The sequence below is a fragment of the Ursus arctos genome, unplaced genomic scaffold (assembly GCF_023065955.2).
Source record: "Ursus arctos isolate Adak ecotype North America unplaced genomic scaffold, UrsArc2.0 scaffold_11, whole genome shotgun sequence".
Lineage (NCBI taxonomy): Eukaryota > Metazoa > Chordata > Mammalia > Carnivora > Ursidae > Ursus > Ursus arctos.
The window spans coordinates 54,399,304-54,418,469 of record NW_026622775.1 but is presented as its reverse complement, the minus strand read 5'-3'; the positions used below and the strand labels follow the sequence as shown (position 1 = coordinate 54,418,469).

Here is a 19,166-nt window from a genome sequence, read left to right as displayed (position 1 = left end):
CGGGGCTTATGTAAGTGGCTCCAGCCTCCATTGGATGGCACTGTTTTACTCACTGAAATCAGTCAGTGCTGGGGGGATGGTGGGAAATGATGTTGCCCTGCTCTCACTCTCTTATCCAAGAGCAGGGAGGTCACATCTGCCACTCTTCAGGAGGCCCTCACAGAAGAGCAAATAAGCACCTCTCTTGTGTCCCTAGCTTCTGTCAAATCCCTGCCTTCACTCTGCCTATATCAGAGCTGTCCATCTGCCAGGTGGCACAGTACTTCTGTGTTTTATCTCAGGCACACAGCTGAGTTTCACAACTCCAAATTTTAGAGATCTGTGGGGTAAGGACCCATACTGATCCTCAGGGAGGGTCTCCCTGCACTGTAGCTGGTGCCGGTTTATCCCAGAAATCAGTTGTGCAACCAGCAACCATTCAAAGTTTTTTTTTTAATATTTGTTTATTTGAGAGAGAAAGAGAGAGAGCAAGCATGAGTGGGGGTGGGGAGGGGCAGAGGGACAGGGAGAAACAGAATGCCCATTGAGCAGGGAGCCTGAGGTGGGGCTCGATCCCAGGACGCTGGGATCGTGACCTGAGCCAAAGGCAGATGCTTAACTGACTGAGCCACCCAGGCACCCCTCAACCATTCTAAGTTTATGGTAAAGCACAGCCAAAAAGCTGGCACCAAGGTTTGCTGTCCCCAGCCGGTGTTTTTGTTCCTATGCTAGGGAACAGGGCAGCATGTTGGCACCACCAGTTCTTTGGTCCCTAGAGAGGCTATGCCACCACTCCCAAATGCATTCAAAGCAGGGGAACTGTTTCTCCCTGTGTGGCTCAGGGTATCCTCCGACCATGCTGCCCATTCCTAGGTCTCCACCTTCCTTTCCCACCAGAGCACTGCCAAGCCCACCAGGCATGACCCTGGTGATGGTGTGGACCACCAAAACTTAAGACTTTGTGCTCCACTGTTTATAAAACCTTCAGTAGATAGTCCCTCTCCTTTTTCCAGTCAGTGGTTTTAGGGAAGAATTTTTCTTGTACAATCCCCTGTGCATGCTTTATCTCTCTCTCTCTCTCTCTCTCTTTTTCTCTCTCACTTCTCTGTGATCAGGGCTCCCTCTCCTTCATAGCACCAGTGATTCTGCCTTCCACAATGTGGCTGATTTTCTATCTCTAGTTGTGTAGTTTTGCCCTCTTAGTCCTCAGATCAATTTCTTTGATGTTCAAAATGATTTGATATTTAACTAGCTGTGTTTGAGGGATGAGGCAAGCTTAGGGTACCCCTAATCTTCTGTCATCTTAACTTCTCCCCACATCTCTGTATTGAGTATCAACTGCATTAGTCTGCTCAGGTTGCCCTAACAGCTTACCATAGACTGGATGATTTAAACAAAGAAATTTTCTTACAGTCTGAAGTCTGGCAGTCCCAGATCAAGGTACTGGCAGGGCTGGTTTCTAGTGAGGCATCTTTTTTGGGCTTACAGATGGCTGCCTTCTTGTTGTTTCCTCACATGGTCTTTCTTTTGTGCATGCAGTGCCAATATCTCTTTCTCTTCTTTTAAGAACACCAGTCCTTTAGGATTAGGGCCCCACCCTTATGACCTCATTTAACCTTAATCATTTCCTTAAATGCCCTATTTTCAAATACAGTTACTTTGGGAGATTAGGGCTTCAACATTTAAATTTTGAGGGGCTGCAGTTGAGTCTAACACCAACTACATGTCTGCCACTGTCATAAGTGCTTTGGTCACATTAGTGAACAAAACAAAGATTCTTCTCCTTGTGGGGCTTAAATTAGGGAGAGGTGGCAAACAATAAATAATAATTATGTATAAATAAATTATGTAGTATGTTAGAAGGCAGTGAGTATTATAGAAAAAAGCAAAAGAACAGGTGAAAGGGATCTGGGGAGCTGGCATAGGCTTTGGGGTGGGTGACGGTTTTAAACAGGCCTTCTTGAGTAGCTGACATTGTGCAAAGCCTTGAAGAATATGAGGGAGTTAACAGTATAGTATCTGCTCTTGTTAAATCTGGTGTTTATTCAGTTAAGAACAACAGGCATTACTGAGAAACTTTGAAAAACATGATTTAGAGTCCGATAACCTTGGTTTAAGTTCTAACTTTGTGTGGCTCAGGGCAACTTAGCCTCTGCACTAAATTATATAACCAACACCACAATTTTAATGAATTCTAGATGTTAGGATATTTCAGAGCTGATTATTCCTGGTTCAGATGAAAACTGAGAGAATAAATTACTGCAAGGTAATTTGAACCCCTTTCAGGAATCGCTGTCTAATTGCTAAACTTATCAGATATGTGTAGTTTCTCTGCCTAGCCCCAGAGGTGTTTCGTTGTTTCCTTGGTTTCACTGCACTGGCTATAGCATTGTACTTACTTTGGTGTGGAGGATCAGGAGGGACCTCTTTAATTATGTTGATATATGTGTCAATCAGAGGCATTCCAAAAGACTTTTCATTTGAGTGTAGGGATTAGTGTGCTTTGGGTGAGGAAAAGATGTTGATGAAATTCAGGCGCTCTTCACTAATGTAAAATATCAAGTAATAAGTATTTATGGAGCATGCCTAGACTTGCACTTTGCTCAGCAGCTAAAAAAAAATAATTCTGTCAAATCTTAATTATCCATATTAATAAAAAATAAAAATACTGAAGACTAATATACAGGAAATCTATACACTCTCACCACAGAAAGGGAAAGATAGCAAAAGATAGCAAAAGTATAAAGTGGATAATACAGGGATGTCCCCTTCTCTTTTTTAAACAAAAATGTAAATAGGCAAAATATACTTTCTTAGATGCCCTTTTTCTGTAAATGAAATTCATCTTCTATGTTAGACCCTGCGCTGAGCTCTGGAGGGATAGCAGCAAATAACCTGGTCCCTGATTTTCTAGGGGATTATAGTCTAGTCATCAAGAGAAAAAAGTAAACCAACGCAACCCAGTGTGGCAAGGCCATGGTAGCAGTATGCACAGGGAATTCTGGGACCCCGGCAGGAAGCATCTAGCACAGGGCAGAGGGTGAGTGTGACAGGTAAGAAAGGTTTACAAGAGCAGCCAAAACTATGCCTTCACATTGTAATTCAACAAACATAATTAGGCAATCTTGACATGTTAGATGGACATTTGTGCTAAACTTTCTGGATGAAGTGCATTCCAACTTTTGAGGATTTAGACTCTGGTAAAGGGACACACATATAAACAAGCTCATAATGTGTCAATATGTACTGAGGGGGAATGTAAAGAATGCAGTAGCAGCATGAGTCCGTTCCACTCTGTTTAGGGTTAGTGGTGTGAGGAAGTGTGCAATGTCTGGGAAGATGAGCAAGTGTGCATCTTGTGGAGGTGGGGAGTCAGGCCATTGAAGTAGATGAAATACCCTGATTAAAGGTGAGGGAGCAGGCACAGTTCATTTGTAGAAGTACAAGTAGTTGCAGTTGATGTGAAGAAGGGGGAAAGGGAATAAAGTGGAGAACAGAAACAGTAAAGCAAGGCTTTGTATGTGCTGGGAAGGTATTGGTTTATTCCATGGACCTGTGGATATTTGTAAGGCAGAAATAAAACAAACGTTTAGGGACAAAATGAGGAAAGCAGAACTCTAGATTTGGAATCATTCTGGCTTCAGTGTGGGGGATAGACCAGAGTGGGAAGGCCCAAAGGTAGCAGATACCAGTTAGGAGTTTCACATTAGTCTGGGTACCAAATGAATCAAAACTGTGTAAGTGAGGGAAAAAGAAATGTGAGAAGAAAAATAATTTTCAAGGCTTGATAACTGATTTATGACAAGAGTATTTTGGAGGAAAGGGGCCAGCATGACTCACTGTCTCCCATTGGTGCGATTGTGTTATTAGCCAAACTTTTCCATGCAATATGGGTTGTTCAGCAGAAGGTGAGAGTTTAACAAACTTTGAGACCTTTGGGAGTATAAACTGTTTAATGGATTTTACATTCCTTGAGTGTAAGTACCTTATTTCTTAATGTTTTAATCTGTTTTGGTGTCATTTTGTAGAATATAATGAAGTAATGCCTTCAACCTAAATTAACCTCATGTATAAAATGCAAAGATGTATGCAAACCTTTGGGTTAAAAAATACTGAAAAATGACCACTCTTATAACAGTATGCATATTAAAACAATATTAGATTAGTGATGCTACAACTTTTATAGTTTTATGTTCTTTTTCAAGAGAAAACTAGCACTGGTATCATAGGAACATAAGCTACAATAGCTATTTTACCTGGAAAATAAAAAAAAAAAAGCATAACTGGTTTCCTTCTATGACTAAATTCAACTAATATAACTAGTAGTGGTAGCTTCTTTGATTATTAATTTATTCTACAACAGAGGGCTATCCTTTATTTCGTGTATTATAGCTGTTCAAAGACTGAGGTTTAGAGATGGAGTGAATTTATAAGAGCTAACTCCATAGAGAAAGTATTATGATAGTGTTTCATCAATAATGCTCAGTTGACAAAGTAATTGCTATTTCAGGCCCTTTTGGCCTGAAGAGTTTTTGTTCTGAATCTGTGGTTTAAATGCATAACAAAAGAAAGGAATCTTTAATGGTACTTGCTTTGAAATTAGAATGTGATTACTTTAAAGCACTATGGATAGTTTTATTGCCTTAAACTATTTTTAACTGCCATTCTTTTTTAATGGTCTCTATAACTGCATGCTGTGAGAAGAAAAGCTAGTACAGAATTCACTTTGGTTGAGAGTTAGGTGAAGACCTGTGGAGAATTGCAGGAAAAATCTTATTTTTTTGACCTAGTGATCATTAGCCCTTTCTATGCCTTCCCTAAAGCTTGACACAGGGGTGTTCCCAGCGCAACATTTTTAGCCTAATTGGACCAACTGGCAGTGCAAGACTATCAGAATTTTCATTTTATGAAGCTGAATGATTTTTGAGAAAGGACTGATGGAGTCACTGTAAGTTTGAACATGCCTCACACATAGATACGTCTTTCTTACATTCCTTGAAACATGTTAGAGGCATAGGGACTGTTTCTGACATACAGTGGAGTCTGAGATCTTTGTAATCTGGGAAACTGAAAAGAGTAACAGTGTCTGTTTTCTGAAAGGGTTGTGAGTTTGCCCTAGAAACAGGTCAAGATGAAGAGCCCTACCCTGCCATACATGCTCTGGTATGCCTCCGCAATCATCAGCCTTTGTGCATTACAGCGTTGAGTTAGAATGTCGATCAGCATGTCTTTGTCACAGCCTGGAAAAGAATAATATTTGAAGATTAGTAAAGTTGCTACTCTGTAGTTTGGAAGAACCCATTATCTAAGGATCAAAAACTATGGTGCAGGCATTATCCCTGATGGTACTTTAAAGCAGTGAGCAATTTTAACTAAAATTGGAAATCACAGAGCAACACTTGATGAAAGCTAGGTTCTTCCTATCTTTCGGTTTGGTGCTATGCTTACAGATTTTCCTTTAAAAAGATCCAATTAAAAAATACAGAGGAATAAAAAATATGCTCTTTCTTCAGCCAGCTCTCCTACCCACCATAAAAGTTTTCCTTGACCTTCAAGCTAATTAGTATTTAAATGGGTACAACATCTTTCTCATTTTACAGTTAAGGAGATATAATTTATAATGAACATACATTAAGACAAAAATAACAGCTACAGTTCAAAACCTCAAGAAGGGAGAGTAATGGAGAAGGGATGTATGAAAGTACAAGGGCTGTGTAACCTTCTGAGGGACTGTGTGAACCTCTTATGGTTGTCATGGAATATGGCCTCTTTATCCTGTTATAACCAAGGCTGTTTCTGGGCTGTATGAGGCCTTTGTTTCCTTATATGCCAACTCACTGTACTGGTATAACACCCGAATGCATAACTAGTTTAGACAAATTTAACTCTAATTATAGTCATAGTAGAGTGACCAAGAAGGCCTTAGCATTTCCCTCAGCTTGACTAAAATTTAGACAGGGTTCTTTCTGACTGTATGCCCTTGATTCCCCTTTTCTAAGAGCATTAATTTGGAAAACTTGCAATTGTAAATTTTTCTTTGCTCCTTTGAAATATAAATCTGCCAATCACTTGCCAGTTTTACAATCTAGAAATGCTTTCCCAAAAGATTGGGAGCCATCTCTTTGAAATATAATCATCAAGAAAGATAGAATCCCTATCTCCTAGTATCTGCGGGAGGGTAGGAACCTAACTTTCTTAAGAACTAATTAGCAAACACAGATGGTCTAATCGTATTGATAAACACCCCGAACTCTCAGTGTCCTCCAGTACTTTTCAACTAGTCCCCCACCTCCCCCTGTGCTTAAAAACTCTCTTGCCATTTGTTTCAGAGGAATTGAGTTATTTCCTCTATTGTTAAAGTCTTGATTTCTGTTGCAATAGTCTTGAATAAAGTCTTCCTTGCCTGTTTAATTCTGTGTTGTACAGTTTTTCTTTGACGAAAGTAGATATTTAATGGAGAAGAGGAGAAAAAGGAATTGAAAGTCTAGGATGTTAAATAGATCATCTATTCGGAAATTAAAGCCATCCTGGATGCCCTTCGGTTCTTAGGAAAGCTGAGTCAGGTGCTGAAATATCCAGTGATTGAAGGCTAGTGACTGGGATTTACATAGATTACTATGCCCTGTGAAACAATAGGAAGAGCAGGATGTTTTATGCAGGTGAGAGAAATGATCTGAAGGTGTAAAATGGAAGGAGAGAGGCATAGAATCTGCTCCAAACCCTGAAATTTATGGTTTGTGAGAGGCATAGAGCAACATATTGCCCTGGGGCTAGCTGGTTAATGCCCTGGACTCAAGGACACTCAGTAGTTCTGTAGGAGTCTGTTAACTTCATGATGGGAATTCCAAAAGGAACAAATTTTAAATAGAAGATTTTTGAGTTATATCCATTGTTATTTTTACTGTCTTCACATTTATATAATTATTATAGTCTTCTGTCTTTTGTGTTGTTCTGTTGAGATTACAACCTACCTCTGTGACTAAATCTCCATTTTTCAAAATGTTCACAACAATTCTTGCTCATTTATTCTATCAGGATATTTCAGATTAATTTTATATGGATCTCAAAACTACTAAAATTTTTTAATTAAAATAACTATAAATTTAGGAATCAATTTTGAAAAGTTGTCTTTTTGTCACTGTATCTGCTAAATTATTTTGGTATTTTTCTTTTCTAAAAGACTTAATAAAGGTTTGTGGAGTTTTGTAAATGGCAAGAGACTTTATTTTGTTTAAAAATATTCATATTTGCATTTATGTTGACATTTAAAGTGACTTTGTTTTTAATTTGTTTCTTAACACATAATTGCTTAATTAAATACATATTGAAATTTATAAACATAAAATTACCTTGTATTCATAAATATTATTGAATTCTCATAATTTTAATAACTTTTTAGTTGATTAGCTTAGATTTTGAGATACAAATAATATACTCTACACATAATAAGAATTTTGATTTCTTCTTTACAATTATTTTCAGTTTTTCTTTCTTATCCTATTGCATTCTGACAAGAATTTCTAGGTAATTCTTATTTCCTGGTTTAACAGAAAAGCCTGGCATAACAAACCATAGGAATTTTATAGGCTTCTATGATATACAATTGATTCTTGGTATTTACGGTAGTTTTCTACAAAGTTGTTATGAACACTGAATTAATAGACGCTGAACTATTGCTCTGAGGGGAAACATACCGTTAGAGTTCTACAACCCCCACAGTATTTTTGTCAACAGAAATGCCATTTACAACATACATGTTTGTTTGCCAATGTCCTTATAAAAACAAGCCTGTCTCATCAGCATTGAAATCCTTCCTTTCCCCCTATGCTTTCCTGTGTAAAATTTAGGAGTTTTTTTTTTTTTTTTTAAGATTTTATTTATTTATTTGACAGAGAGAGAGACAGCCAGTGGGAGAGGGAACACAAGCAGGGGGAGTGGGAAAGGAAGAAGCAGGCTCCCAGTAGTGGAGCCCAGTGTGGGGCTCCATCCCAGGACCCCGGGATCACGCCCTGATCCGAAGGCAGACGCTTAACGACTGAGCCACCCAGGCGCCCCTAGGAGGTATTTTTAAAAAATATCTTAAGGAGGTATTCTTCTACAGCCTACTGATTACAAAACTTGTTCAACTGAAAGTTTGACAGTTTTTATGCTGTATCATCTTTTGAAACATGCAAGGCATCTATCACTACTTTCTAGAGAAAGCTGATCACTACACTTCTTATATTATCAGTTGTTATCTCAAGAACTCACAAATTCAGCTGCTTTTCCATAGCTTTATAACATAGGACGGATGTTACTTTAGCGTCTTTCTGGAAAGCTTCATGCATAGATCAGTGAATTTTATCTTTTTTTCTGGATGTACTATATTAGTGATTTATTAACATTAATCTCATGGCCAACAGCATTAGAACTCATGTCTGAATGAAGCTTATGTGATACACGTAATTTCTCCCTAATATTTCTTCTTGTGCTTGGGAACACTTGACAGCATTCAGGACAACATTTGGGGGGCATTTTAAAGAACACAATCACCAACAAAAAGCATAAAGATGCAAAAAAAGAGGTAGCATTAAATAGACCACAAAAAGCACACTTGTCAGTAGTATAAGAGCTGAAACAAGAAGACAAAGCATCATCTTGTCTGATCTCAGCTGGAATATGCAGTCTGGTGACTCAAAAGTTTACACCTCTCTGCATGCGTCTGTTAATGACCATGACTATAGTTAACAATTCTGTGTTGCTAAGAGAATAAATCTTAAATGTTCTCACCATAACAACAATTATCATTTTGTCAGGCAAAGAGAGGTTACTAGCCTTATTGTTTTAATAATATATATATTAATATATATATTATATATATATAGGTATATATATAGGCATATATATATAGGTATATATATAGGCATATATATATATATATACACACACACACACACACACACACACCTGTCAGATCATCACATTGTACATCTTAAACTTATACAATGTTAGATATCCATTATATCTCAGGAAAACTGGAAAAAAAAACCCATAGTAGCCGAGGAAAACATTAACAATTACCTTTTTAAATTACACTTTTTAAATTACACTTTGCCATTTGAATTAAATGGATAAACTTTAAAGCATTTTGAGATGTGTTCTTGCTCTGGCATGCTGGAGTGGACAGTATGCAATCAAACCCTAAACCTCCTGGAATTCTTCAGTCAAAAACACTGACAAGCAAAAAATTACAATGGTCCAAATGAATCCACATTCTGACCCTAAAGTTGCTATGACAGAAGAATTGAAACTGGAGCAAAGAAATTTTTTTTCAGTGAATAGTTTGATCTATAGTTTTAAAGCAAAAATTACTCTCCTGAAGACAAAGTTAATCCATAACTTTTTGTTAACTTGTCTCTATTTTTCTAGTGGTGACTGATATTTTAAAAGGCATGAAAGCATCACAAACGCCTGAAGTCGGCTTTAGAGAGCATATTTAAAGCCCTTTATTGTTTTCCTGTGAGATTCTGCTAGTGAATAAAACACAAAAATGAGCATGCATGCATGTGTTCGTGCTCACGTACGCATACACATGCGCGCGCGCGCGCGCGCACACACACACACACACACACACACACACACACACAGCGTAGTTCTCATAAAGGCGACCTTGTCTTTAAAGTTAAGAGCTTGCTTTCTTAAGAGAGGCTTTTTATGTTTTATGCAAAATTTCAGTGTTTATCTTCATGCTCATCAGGAGTCTTAAAACAGGTTTTAGGTAAGGAAAATGGATGTTTACCAGCTCCATTTCATTTCTTAAAGATTAAATCTTTTTTTTAAAAGTATTTAACAGTTTTCCTCCTTTATCTCTACATTCCTTTTCTAAACTCTGGTTTCATTCATTGAACATCCATTTATTAAGCACCTGAGGGCCAGGCTCCACTCTCTGGGAGCTCTCTGAAGTCCGCAGTGACACAAAAGGCAAGCACAGTGGAAATGAGATCAGTGACACAGGAATGCAGAAGAGGGTGCCCTGGGGGTTTGCATGGCTGATTGAGTTTGGAGTGCCCAAAGTATGATTCAAAGAGGAAGAATTATTTGAAGAGAATCTTGAAAAGAATTTGGATGCAAAATAACAGGACAAGACAATAGCATTCCAGGCAGGGGATAATTGGACTAGTTTATAGAGATGCGGAAAAGCAGATTCAATTTGGGGAATAGCAGAAAGTTTGATTTGGCTGGAAATGGAAGTAGAAAAAAAAAAAAGAAAACAAACAAAAAAAACTAGTAAACAAACAAAGGCAAAGAAGGATGTTTTTTCCTAGGATGATTTTTGGTTTGGGTTTTCATTTAATGTAGTTAGTGATGAGACATTTAAGGATTTAAGGCAAAAGCATGTCAAGATCAGATTTGCAATTGAGAGAGCAAATTGGTTCCCCATTATTGCCCTTTTCTATTATTTTTCATCTTATTCTAGCTCTTTGACCAGCTTTTTGTTTTAATCTGTGCTTGTCTTCTGCTAAACATCAGTTATTTATACCCATATTACAATCTTAAAACAAGCTACAGTGAAAAAAATTACAATAAAAGATGATAGAAATGATCAGGCTTACCAAATCCTTGGAGTGCTCCCCCTAGCATTTGGGCATCCATTATGGGATTGAAATTTGGAGCTGGGAAGATGGTTCCTTGCACCTGGTAGGAATAGTCAATGAGAAAGAGATTGCAGTATTTTATAAGAAAGATTTCAACAATTTTTTTTCAGATAAATGGAAACAAAAACATTCTATATGTTTAAACTACTCTAAGACATACATATAAGTCTACTAAACAAATGTATTGATTGTATGTTAATTGTATGGAGCAAATTTGGCTGAATTTTTTTTTTAATCCAGTGGCCTCTATTATGTTGGCTCTATTATTCATCTAGGAATTTGAGATACTAGAACCAATAGTAGAAAATGGGAGAATCAAATAAATATTTAAATTTGTAATAAAACATAAACATTTTCTTAGAAATTGGTGACTATTTAAAGAAACCGAAAGGAGAACTTAATTGGGGGAATTCATGACATTTATATGGATCAGAAGTGGCACTTGCCACCATAGCTTTTTTTACACATCAGGGGCACTAAAATCATACTAGAGAAAATTGAAATATTTGAATTTGGATTATGAGATTCATAAAAATCTAGGTGATATAGATAAGGCAGAGATTTTTTAGCTGAAGCTTGCAGCTACAGAGGAAATCATAAAAACCTGACTGACATTCCATTTAAATTTTCTTTCTTGCTAATAATAAAATGGCAGAACATTTATGTTAGGCTTTGAATCCACATGGTCTGTTATTTCAGAGCCAGCCGGGATGAGGCACCATATCATCATACTCAGCACAAGAGGACGATCAATCAAAATTTATAAAGAATGGAACCTCTCCCCTCTTTGTTGTCAGGGTGCCCAGAAACATTGGGAAAAAATGCCTTGCCATAGCAAATGGGTCTACTAGGCCTAGAGAACACAGACTTTCACCAAGCTCTTCTATAAAAATAGTATCTTAGTGGAAGATGAAATTTTCTAGTGCCCATTTTCTAACAGTAGAAAATTGATTAATGAGAAGAAGATTGCACCATAATATCTAGTCCAAGAAATACATGTATACGAATACCAAAATATTTATGAAAAGGTTTAGGGGGACGAAGAACACTGTTCAGTTAAAATTTAAAAAAATTGGTATGGATTTCATTTGATCAATATTAACGATGATGAAGTTGTCTATTTGAAGTAGACTGGAAACCATATAATAATTGTGATATGGCCAAATTTTCTTAAGTATAGCTATGTTAATAAAACATTCTTTTTAAATGCTTATGTGGATAGAGGTGTGTAATTAAAATAAGAATATGGTCTGCATCTTACATTGCTAAAGTGCATGCAGTTTGCTTATAATATTCAAGTTTCTTGGAAAAGATCTAGAGACTAAGTTCTCTTGAACCAATCCTCAATTCTGCGAGCTATATATTAGGAGACAATATGAGTGTTATCTCCTTTATCCACTAACCTATTCCACTGGGACTCTATTAAGAAGATACATTTTGGTTCTTCTTTTATTTATTAAATTAAGTTTAGATAGCAGGTTCTAATGTAAATTCCTAGGTTGAGGTCTCCTCACCTGAAGCACTTTCCTTTGAATCTTGTTTTTCTAGAAAAATGAATGCTTTAAACTTTTGAAAGGACAACCATATATTGAATGTGAAAATTGTTTTCTGCTATTTGTCACTGCCTTTTTGTCTACATAGCTCTTTCTCAATTTTTTCCCCCATTGGGAAAATAAAGTTTTTTATGAGGCATGGAAAAAGAGACACTTTATTTCCCCTATTTTAGGACTTGGAAGATTTGTTTGGACAAATCTTGTGTGGATAATAGCATTTTCTGCCTGGTGACCTTAATTTTGATAGCAGTCATGCTATCAGCCAAAAGGCTGTTTTAAGCTATAAAAGAGGGGTGCCTAGGTGGTTCAGTCGGGTAACCATTTCCCTTTAGCTCAGGTCATGATCTTGGGGTCCTGGGATGGAACCCCACATTGTGCTCTCTGTTCTCCTCTCTCTCTCTCTCTCTCTCTCAGATAAATAAAATCTTTAAAGAAATAAACTATAAAAGAGAAAATGTTTTTGAAAAATAACAAGACATATTGTTAAATATGTGTAAGTTATCTAGGCAGTTTTAAAACACAGGTATGCAGATGTTTACCACAAAACATTTCATTATTGTCTAGACTAGGATTTTCCAGAATTTCTATTGGAGTAAGTGCTATAAAATAAAAGCATATACCTTTATAGGGAAGAAGAAAAAGCTCTAAAAGTTATAGATAAAGGAGGTTGTAAATGTTTATAGGGATTTATTAGACACAATCTGTGGGTGAAAGGAAAAAGTCCAGTTTTTCCTTTGGAGTTTTTGTGGTTAGTCCTTGTACAGATTACTAGTGCAAAATTTTTTGTAATGTAATGTAAAAATTACTTTTTTTCTCATCTTGGCCATTTCAATCCTTATTTCCTTGTCAACTGGCATTAAAATAATACACTAAAAATGTTTTGGAAAAAAATTTCAAGACAAAGTAAAGAAAATTATAAATGTTTAGTAATTCACAAAACACAATTTTTCTAGTAAGCATTTGTCATTTATGCTCATTTATATAGTAAACCATTATATTTATTTTTATGCCAATTATTATGTTTCATTTAAGCTCAGGTCAGCAACATTATTGCATGTAAGGTACATACTTAATGTTCCTTTTACTTATTTTGTCATTGGAATATTGATTTTGTCTTTTAATGATAATATTTTTCCAGCTTTATTAAGAGGTAATTGATATATAACATTGTGTAAGTTTAAGTTGTATAACGTGATTTAATGTATGTATATATTATGAAATGATTACCACAGTAAGTTTGATTAACACATCTATCACCTCACAGTTGCCTTTTTTTTTCTGATGAAAACATTTAAGAGCTACTCTTAGAAACTTTCAAGTATACAATGTAGTATTGTTAACTAAAATCACCATGCTGTACATTAGATCCCCAAACTTATTTTCCTTATAACCAGAAGTTTGTACTCTGTTACTAACATCTCTCAATCCCCCTGCACCACCACACACACACACACTCCTGCCAGTCCCTGGCAATCATCAATCTTTTAATGATCATTTTGACTAAACTGATCAGTTAAGTTTATTGAAACAGTCAATTTTTTAATTTTGTCCCCTGAATTAAACAGTTATTTGAAAAAAAAAAGATTGATTGATGGTTTTGGGGCATAAAACTTTTTCAAATGACTATGATATACCTATAGGTATATATTCATCTATTTTAAGGTAATTTGATCTTTCCTTTGGATATTTTTACCAAAATTTGTGCTTAACCATACTCTATGCATTCCTTAATATCCAACACCAGTCTCCCTGATAAAATGAATCTATTCTGACCACTTCTTTTACTAATTCCCTAGAACTTACTGCATTTTTATTTAAAATCAGTACCTTGTGTGTTCCCATTTGCTACCTATTCTTAAAACTGGGAATTTCGCTATGTAATACATAGTACATGTTTTTTTTTTTAATGAAGATTTTATTTATTTATTTGAGAGAGAGAGAATGAGTGAGCATGAGTAGGGTGAGGGGCAAAGGGAGAAGCAGGATTCAATTCGGGATGCCATCCCAGAACCCTGGGATGAAGGCAGCCGCCTAACTGACTGAGCCTCCCAGGCCCCCCATAGTGCATGTTGTTTTTATAACATAGTGCTGTACCAGGTAGTTATTCTTTGGCTACATTTCTTGTCTCTCTAATTATATTTTATGTCCCTTGACTATGGTATATCAAATCTATACCATGATTTTCTATGTAGTGAGACTTCTTTTTAGAATGTTTTCATCTACTGGTGATATCACTTAAGTTAAATGATTTCTTTGAAAAATTGAGATTTTTTTGGCTGAATGACCTGGCTTTATACCCAATAAAAAAGCTTTTTTTTTTTTTTTACAAATACAGAATATACATGAATTAAGTGGATTCTTTTATTCATTATATTTATCATATTTGTTGCTTTGTATTAGGGAAACTGAGCAGAGACAAATAAATGAGACAGACACATAAGAATTACCCTGGACAAGAGTGTGCAGGGGAGGGAGATGTTCCTAGTTTGATGGGCAAAATTTTTCCCAGCCATATGTATGAGCAAGTAAGTGATCTGGGAAATGGGAGCACGGTATCTCAAGACTCTCCTTCAGGAGTAAAGTAATCTTGATTTGAGTCCCAGTAGTAACACTCTATAGCAATGTGAAGGATAAAACAAAAAGAAGTCATATAGGTGGCAGAGGTAGCTAACTTGGAAACCCAGTTGAAACTCAGTGCACCCCTGGACTGAGACAAATAACATGTTCTTAATATAAATTGCTTAGTTAACTGAATGTTATTTAACTTACTAATTTTTAAGATTTATTTTAACTTAACACAGTAATAATAGTTAAATCTTTTGAAAGAGTCAGAGACTTTTGTTTCAGGTGTTTTTGAGCATATATATCTTTCAAAGCAATGTTATTTTTTTATATACATGTTCCTAATTTTTCACATCTTAGAGCAAATTGGAAATTTTGAAAAATGGGACACTTTCCGGTGTGACACGAAAAAGAATGTGCATATGGTAAAATTATTTTATTTTTCTTGCTCTGAAAATTGACAGACTTAGAAATAGTATCACTTGTCTAAGGCAAAATAAATTCTAATGCTTGTCATTTCAATTTAAATTCTTACCACAAGGTAATCAAAATATAATCTTTGCTTCTAGTCATTTGTGAATTTAGGTTTTGACAGAGGAATACAAATACTCCCTTTTTAAAAGACAGAATAAACTGCTTCATAAACTCACTAAGCAGAAGAGCATGAGTAATTTGTAGATTTAAAATTGGTTCTAGAATCTACCCTGAATAAATAATGAATAGATTTCTTTAACTGACAGAAAAATTTTTGAATTATTTTCTGGAACTGAAACCAAACTGAAAAAAAAATCCACATATATTTTGCTCATGAAGTTGATAGAATTATTTACAGCATCTCATATCAATAGGTATATCAGTAAGATTATCATATTTCATTTATTCACAGATAATCCAGGGGCTAGGGTCCATAAAACCATATCCCTCCAAAGTCGACACTCATAAGCTACCCACATTTTAATCCTTTTTCTCATGTGGCTTTTGAGTTATACTCATATTGAGAATCTGAATGCCTCAAGACTTTTAGACTTTGAAATATTAGCCGTGCAGGTTGACAGTTTTACTGACTGGATGCTTGTTAGAGTACAGGTTTTTTTCTTTTTTCTTTTTTAAAAAAGATTTTATTTATCTATTTGTCAGAGAGAGAAAAAGAGAGAACACAAGCAGAGGGAACAGAAGGCAGAGGGAGAAGCAGACCTCCCCACTGAGCAAGGAGCCGGATGGGGACTGGGTACCAGGACCCTGGGATCATGACCTGAGCCAAAGGCAGATGCTTAACTGACTGAACCACCCAGGTGTCCCAGAGTACATGTTTCAATGGATAATTCAGCGTCATTGAAATACCTTTGTTCTGGTATGGTTGGTTGAGATGACTAGATCTCCAGTGATATTTAGTATTTTTGGGTCTGTGAAAGGAAAATCTACAGAAATCTTATGATTCCCTTTCCATAGAGCACTTTCCTTGAACCAGGCATTTATTCATCTTTGGGGCATTGGTCCTTGGATCCCCACTGGCTCAGTCCCAAATGCCTTAAACTCTCCTGAAGATCTTCAGCCCACATAATCTCTGACTCATATCTCACAAGAGTTGTGCTGATGGGGTTTCAGTCACTTTAAACACAACACTGAAAGATGGGTTAACAAACATATTATTCCTCTCTCTTACCCTTTCTTGACTAATCTGCCCTTCAGTCCAGTCCTGTCAGCCCTAACCTCACAATAGCTTTCGTGTGTTTCCCCTTTTTAAAATTTCTGTTACTACTACCTTAGCCTTTACCACTTTTCTTTTGGGTTTATTTCCATATGTTACTAAAAGATCAAACACATCATTTGTCTTTCCATGCTTAAAATTCTTAATACACAAAGCATTGCTTCTCAATATTTGTTTTCTACTGTGGTCACAGAATGGATGATTTTCACATGAAAAAAACATCCCTGGCAACATCTAGGGTTATGAACACATACCAGTATGCTAGCCTTAATGACATTTTAGTTTTGCCTACTCAACAGAGTATATTGTACTGCTGAATGAGACTCTCATAGGGCAAAACATGAATTGTAAGGAATAGAAAAATACATTCATACTTTGGCTTATTAGTATTAATGGCAATATTTATTTTCAGTGCTTACTGCACCTCATTTCTATGACTAAGAATAGATGACTTGTGGGATTCAATTCAAATATTTTAAAAGAATAAACAACGTTCTTTATGAACTGGTCCTTCACTATCTGTGTGGGTTGATGTTTTATTTTCTCTCTCCTGAACCTCTCAACTTTCATACCATACACACACAGCTACACACTCCAGCTAAAAGGGACATCTGTATCATTGTTTGTTCTGTTCTATATGTGTGGAATATTCCCCCTTCATCCCACAACACACACACTCATCTCTTGACTCCATCTTATGATTCTGGTAAACATCTGTTCAAGATTTAACTTTCAAGCATTAGCTCCAGTGTTATCTTTCACAGGGATCCCTTCCTGATGCTTCTAGTAGAATTGCCTGCTCTTTCCCTGGTGCCTACAATTTATCCTATGCCAGAGCTGTAGTATATCCTGTTAGAGCACCAGTAGTGTATCAGCAGAAAATATTCATTTCTAATTTTACCAGGTTTCTAAGAATAATAAGTCAAATTAACTGGACTTCCTTTGTTTTGTTGAGAATGAACCTTAATGTGAATGTGCAAATTTGGAGATTGAACTGTTCTCATGAATAAAGGAAGAATATTTGGATTTCCAGGAAACAATTTGGGAAGAGATATGATAAATAATAGGAACGGATAGTGAGACAGAATTACTTTCTTTGATTTCTCCCTGATATTCACAAATTTTCATTAATATTTGTTAAAAGATATTGTATATGGATTTTTTTTCAGACTAGAGAAAAAGAGAGTTATTTGGGTTCAGTCTGGGTAAAAAGAAATGTGTTGCTGTACAGGTTCATATAAAAAAAATCTTGACAACATAAGATGCTAAAAATTTGAAGCCTAGTGAAGTCTTTAGACTTTACGTCACATAATCAGGGTATTTAAGGCAGTCTCATGTGTACACCCTCCACACGGACTCTGGCTTTTTTTTTTTTTTTTCTTAAAGATTTTTATTTATTTATTTGGCAGAGAGAGAGAGACAGCCAGTGAGAGAGGGAACACAAGCAGGGGGGGTGGGAGAGGAAGAAGCAGGCTTCCCAGAAGAGCAGGGAGCCTGATGTGGGGCTTGATCCCAGGACTCTGGGATCACGCCCTGAGCCAGAGGCAGACGCTTAACGACCGAGCCACTCAGGCACCCCCAGACTCTGGCTTATGTGTCTTCCTGCTCTTTCAAGACTTTTAAGTCCCCCAAAACATAGATTGTATGATGTTATTTTATTAGAGGTACAATATATGATTTATGTCATTGCTGATTTAGCTTTTTCAAAGTTTTCAATAGAGTAAGAATTTTTATTTCACCAAATTGACTTAAAATTTGGCTAAATATGATATAACTCACATCAGTTCTAAGTGTTGCCTTTCAGCATTTAAAATTCACAACTGGAATTTAGTTCTACACTATGTAATGTGATGGACCGGACTTCAAGTTTATGTGCAAATTCCCAGTTAAATTGCTTACTAGGCAGGGTTCCTGGGTGGCTCAGGCAGTTAAGCATCTGAGTCTTGATTTTGGCTCAGGTCATGATCTCAAGGTCATGAGATTGAGCCCCGCATTGGGCTTTATGCTCAGTGGGGAGTCTGCTTTAGATTCTCTCCCTCCTCCTCCCTGCTTGCTCTCTCTCTCTAAAATAAACAAATAAAACTTGAAAAAAATTACTAGGCAATCCACTAAAAAGGTAATTATTTGCTAATCACCTTATCTCAGTCAGAAGCACCCTCTCCCTCCTCTTATTACCTTTCTGTTTCTAATGAGATTAGGAGGCTTGGAGACAAGGTTAAGAGGTCACTTATCCAAAGAGACTGCAATTAACATGGACTTTAGAGAATGGGTCTTATTAGCAGAGGGTGAAAATGGAGGATAAAAAAGTTGAGCAACTAAAAGGGAATGAATCTGTATAAAAAACATATTCCAGGGGAAAATTGAAATTATATGGGAAATAAAAATATTTCTAGTGTATACTCTAGAATATAAGAATGTGAACTTTAATATCCTAAAGGACTTAAACCTGGAATTTAGTTGAGTAGCACAGCAAATATTCTCAAATTTTAACTGTAAGTATTTAGTTTATCAGTAATGTGTTTTTAATCAAATTTTAGAGTTAACTTTGATATTATCATAAGATAGAATGAGACAGCTACATAATTGTAGCTCATACTTGTAGTCTTAAAAATTTATTCTAGGTCATATATTGAATAATTTGATAAGTTATTTTGTGTTCATAGGTAAAATAATTTATTTTTATGCAGCTATTTACTACATAATTAAAGGTACTTTAAATACTAATTTATT

The 19,166-nt window shown here is 36.1% G+C and overlaps 1 protein-coding gene across 2 annotated transcripts in view; it reads right to left on the bottom strand.

The window, feature by feature from the left end:
• Positions 1–19,166, bottom strand: part of ANXA10 (annexin A10) — an 86,631-nt gene that overhangs the window by 42,551 nt on the left and 24,914 nt on the right. For both annotated transcript variants that reach the window (XM_057310164.1, XM_057310165.1), the window contains 2 exons: positions 10,572–10,653; positions 5,125–5,219 (listed from right to left, as the gene is read on the bottom strand). In XM_057310164.1, the coding sequence (XP_057166147.1) occupies positions 5,125–5,219; positions 10,572–10,653 (177 nt within the window). The remainder of the gene's footprint in view (positions 1–5,124; positions 5,220–10,571; positions 10,654–19,166) is intronic.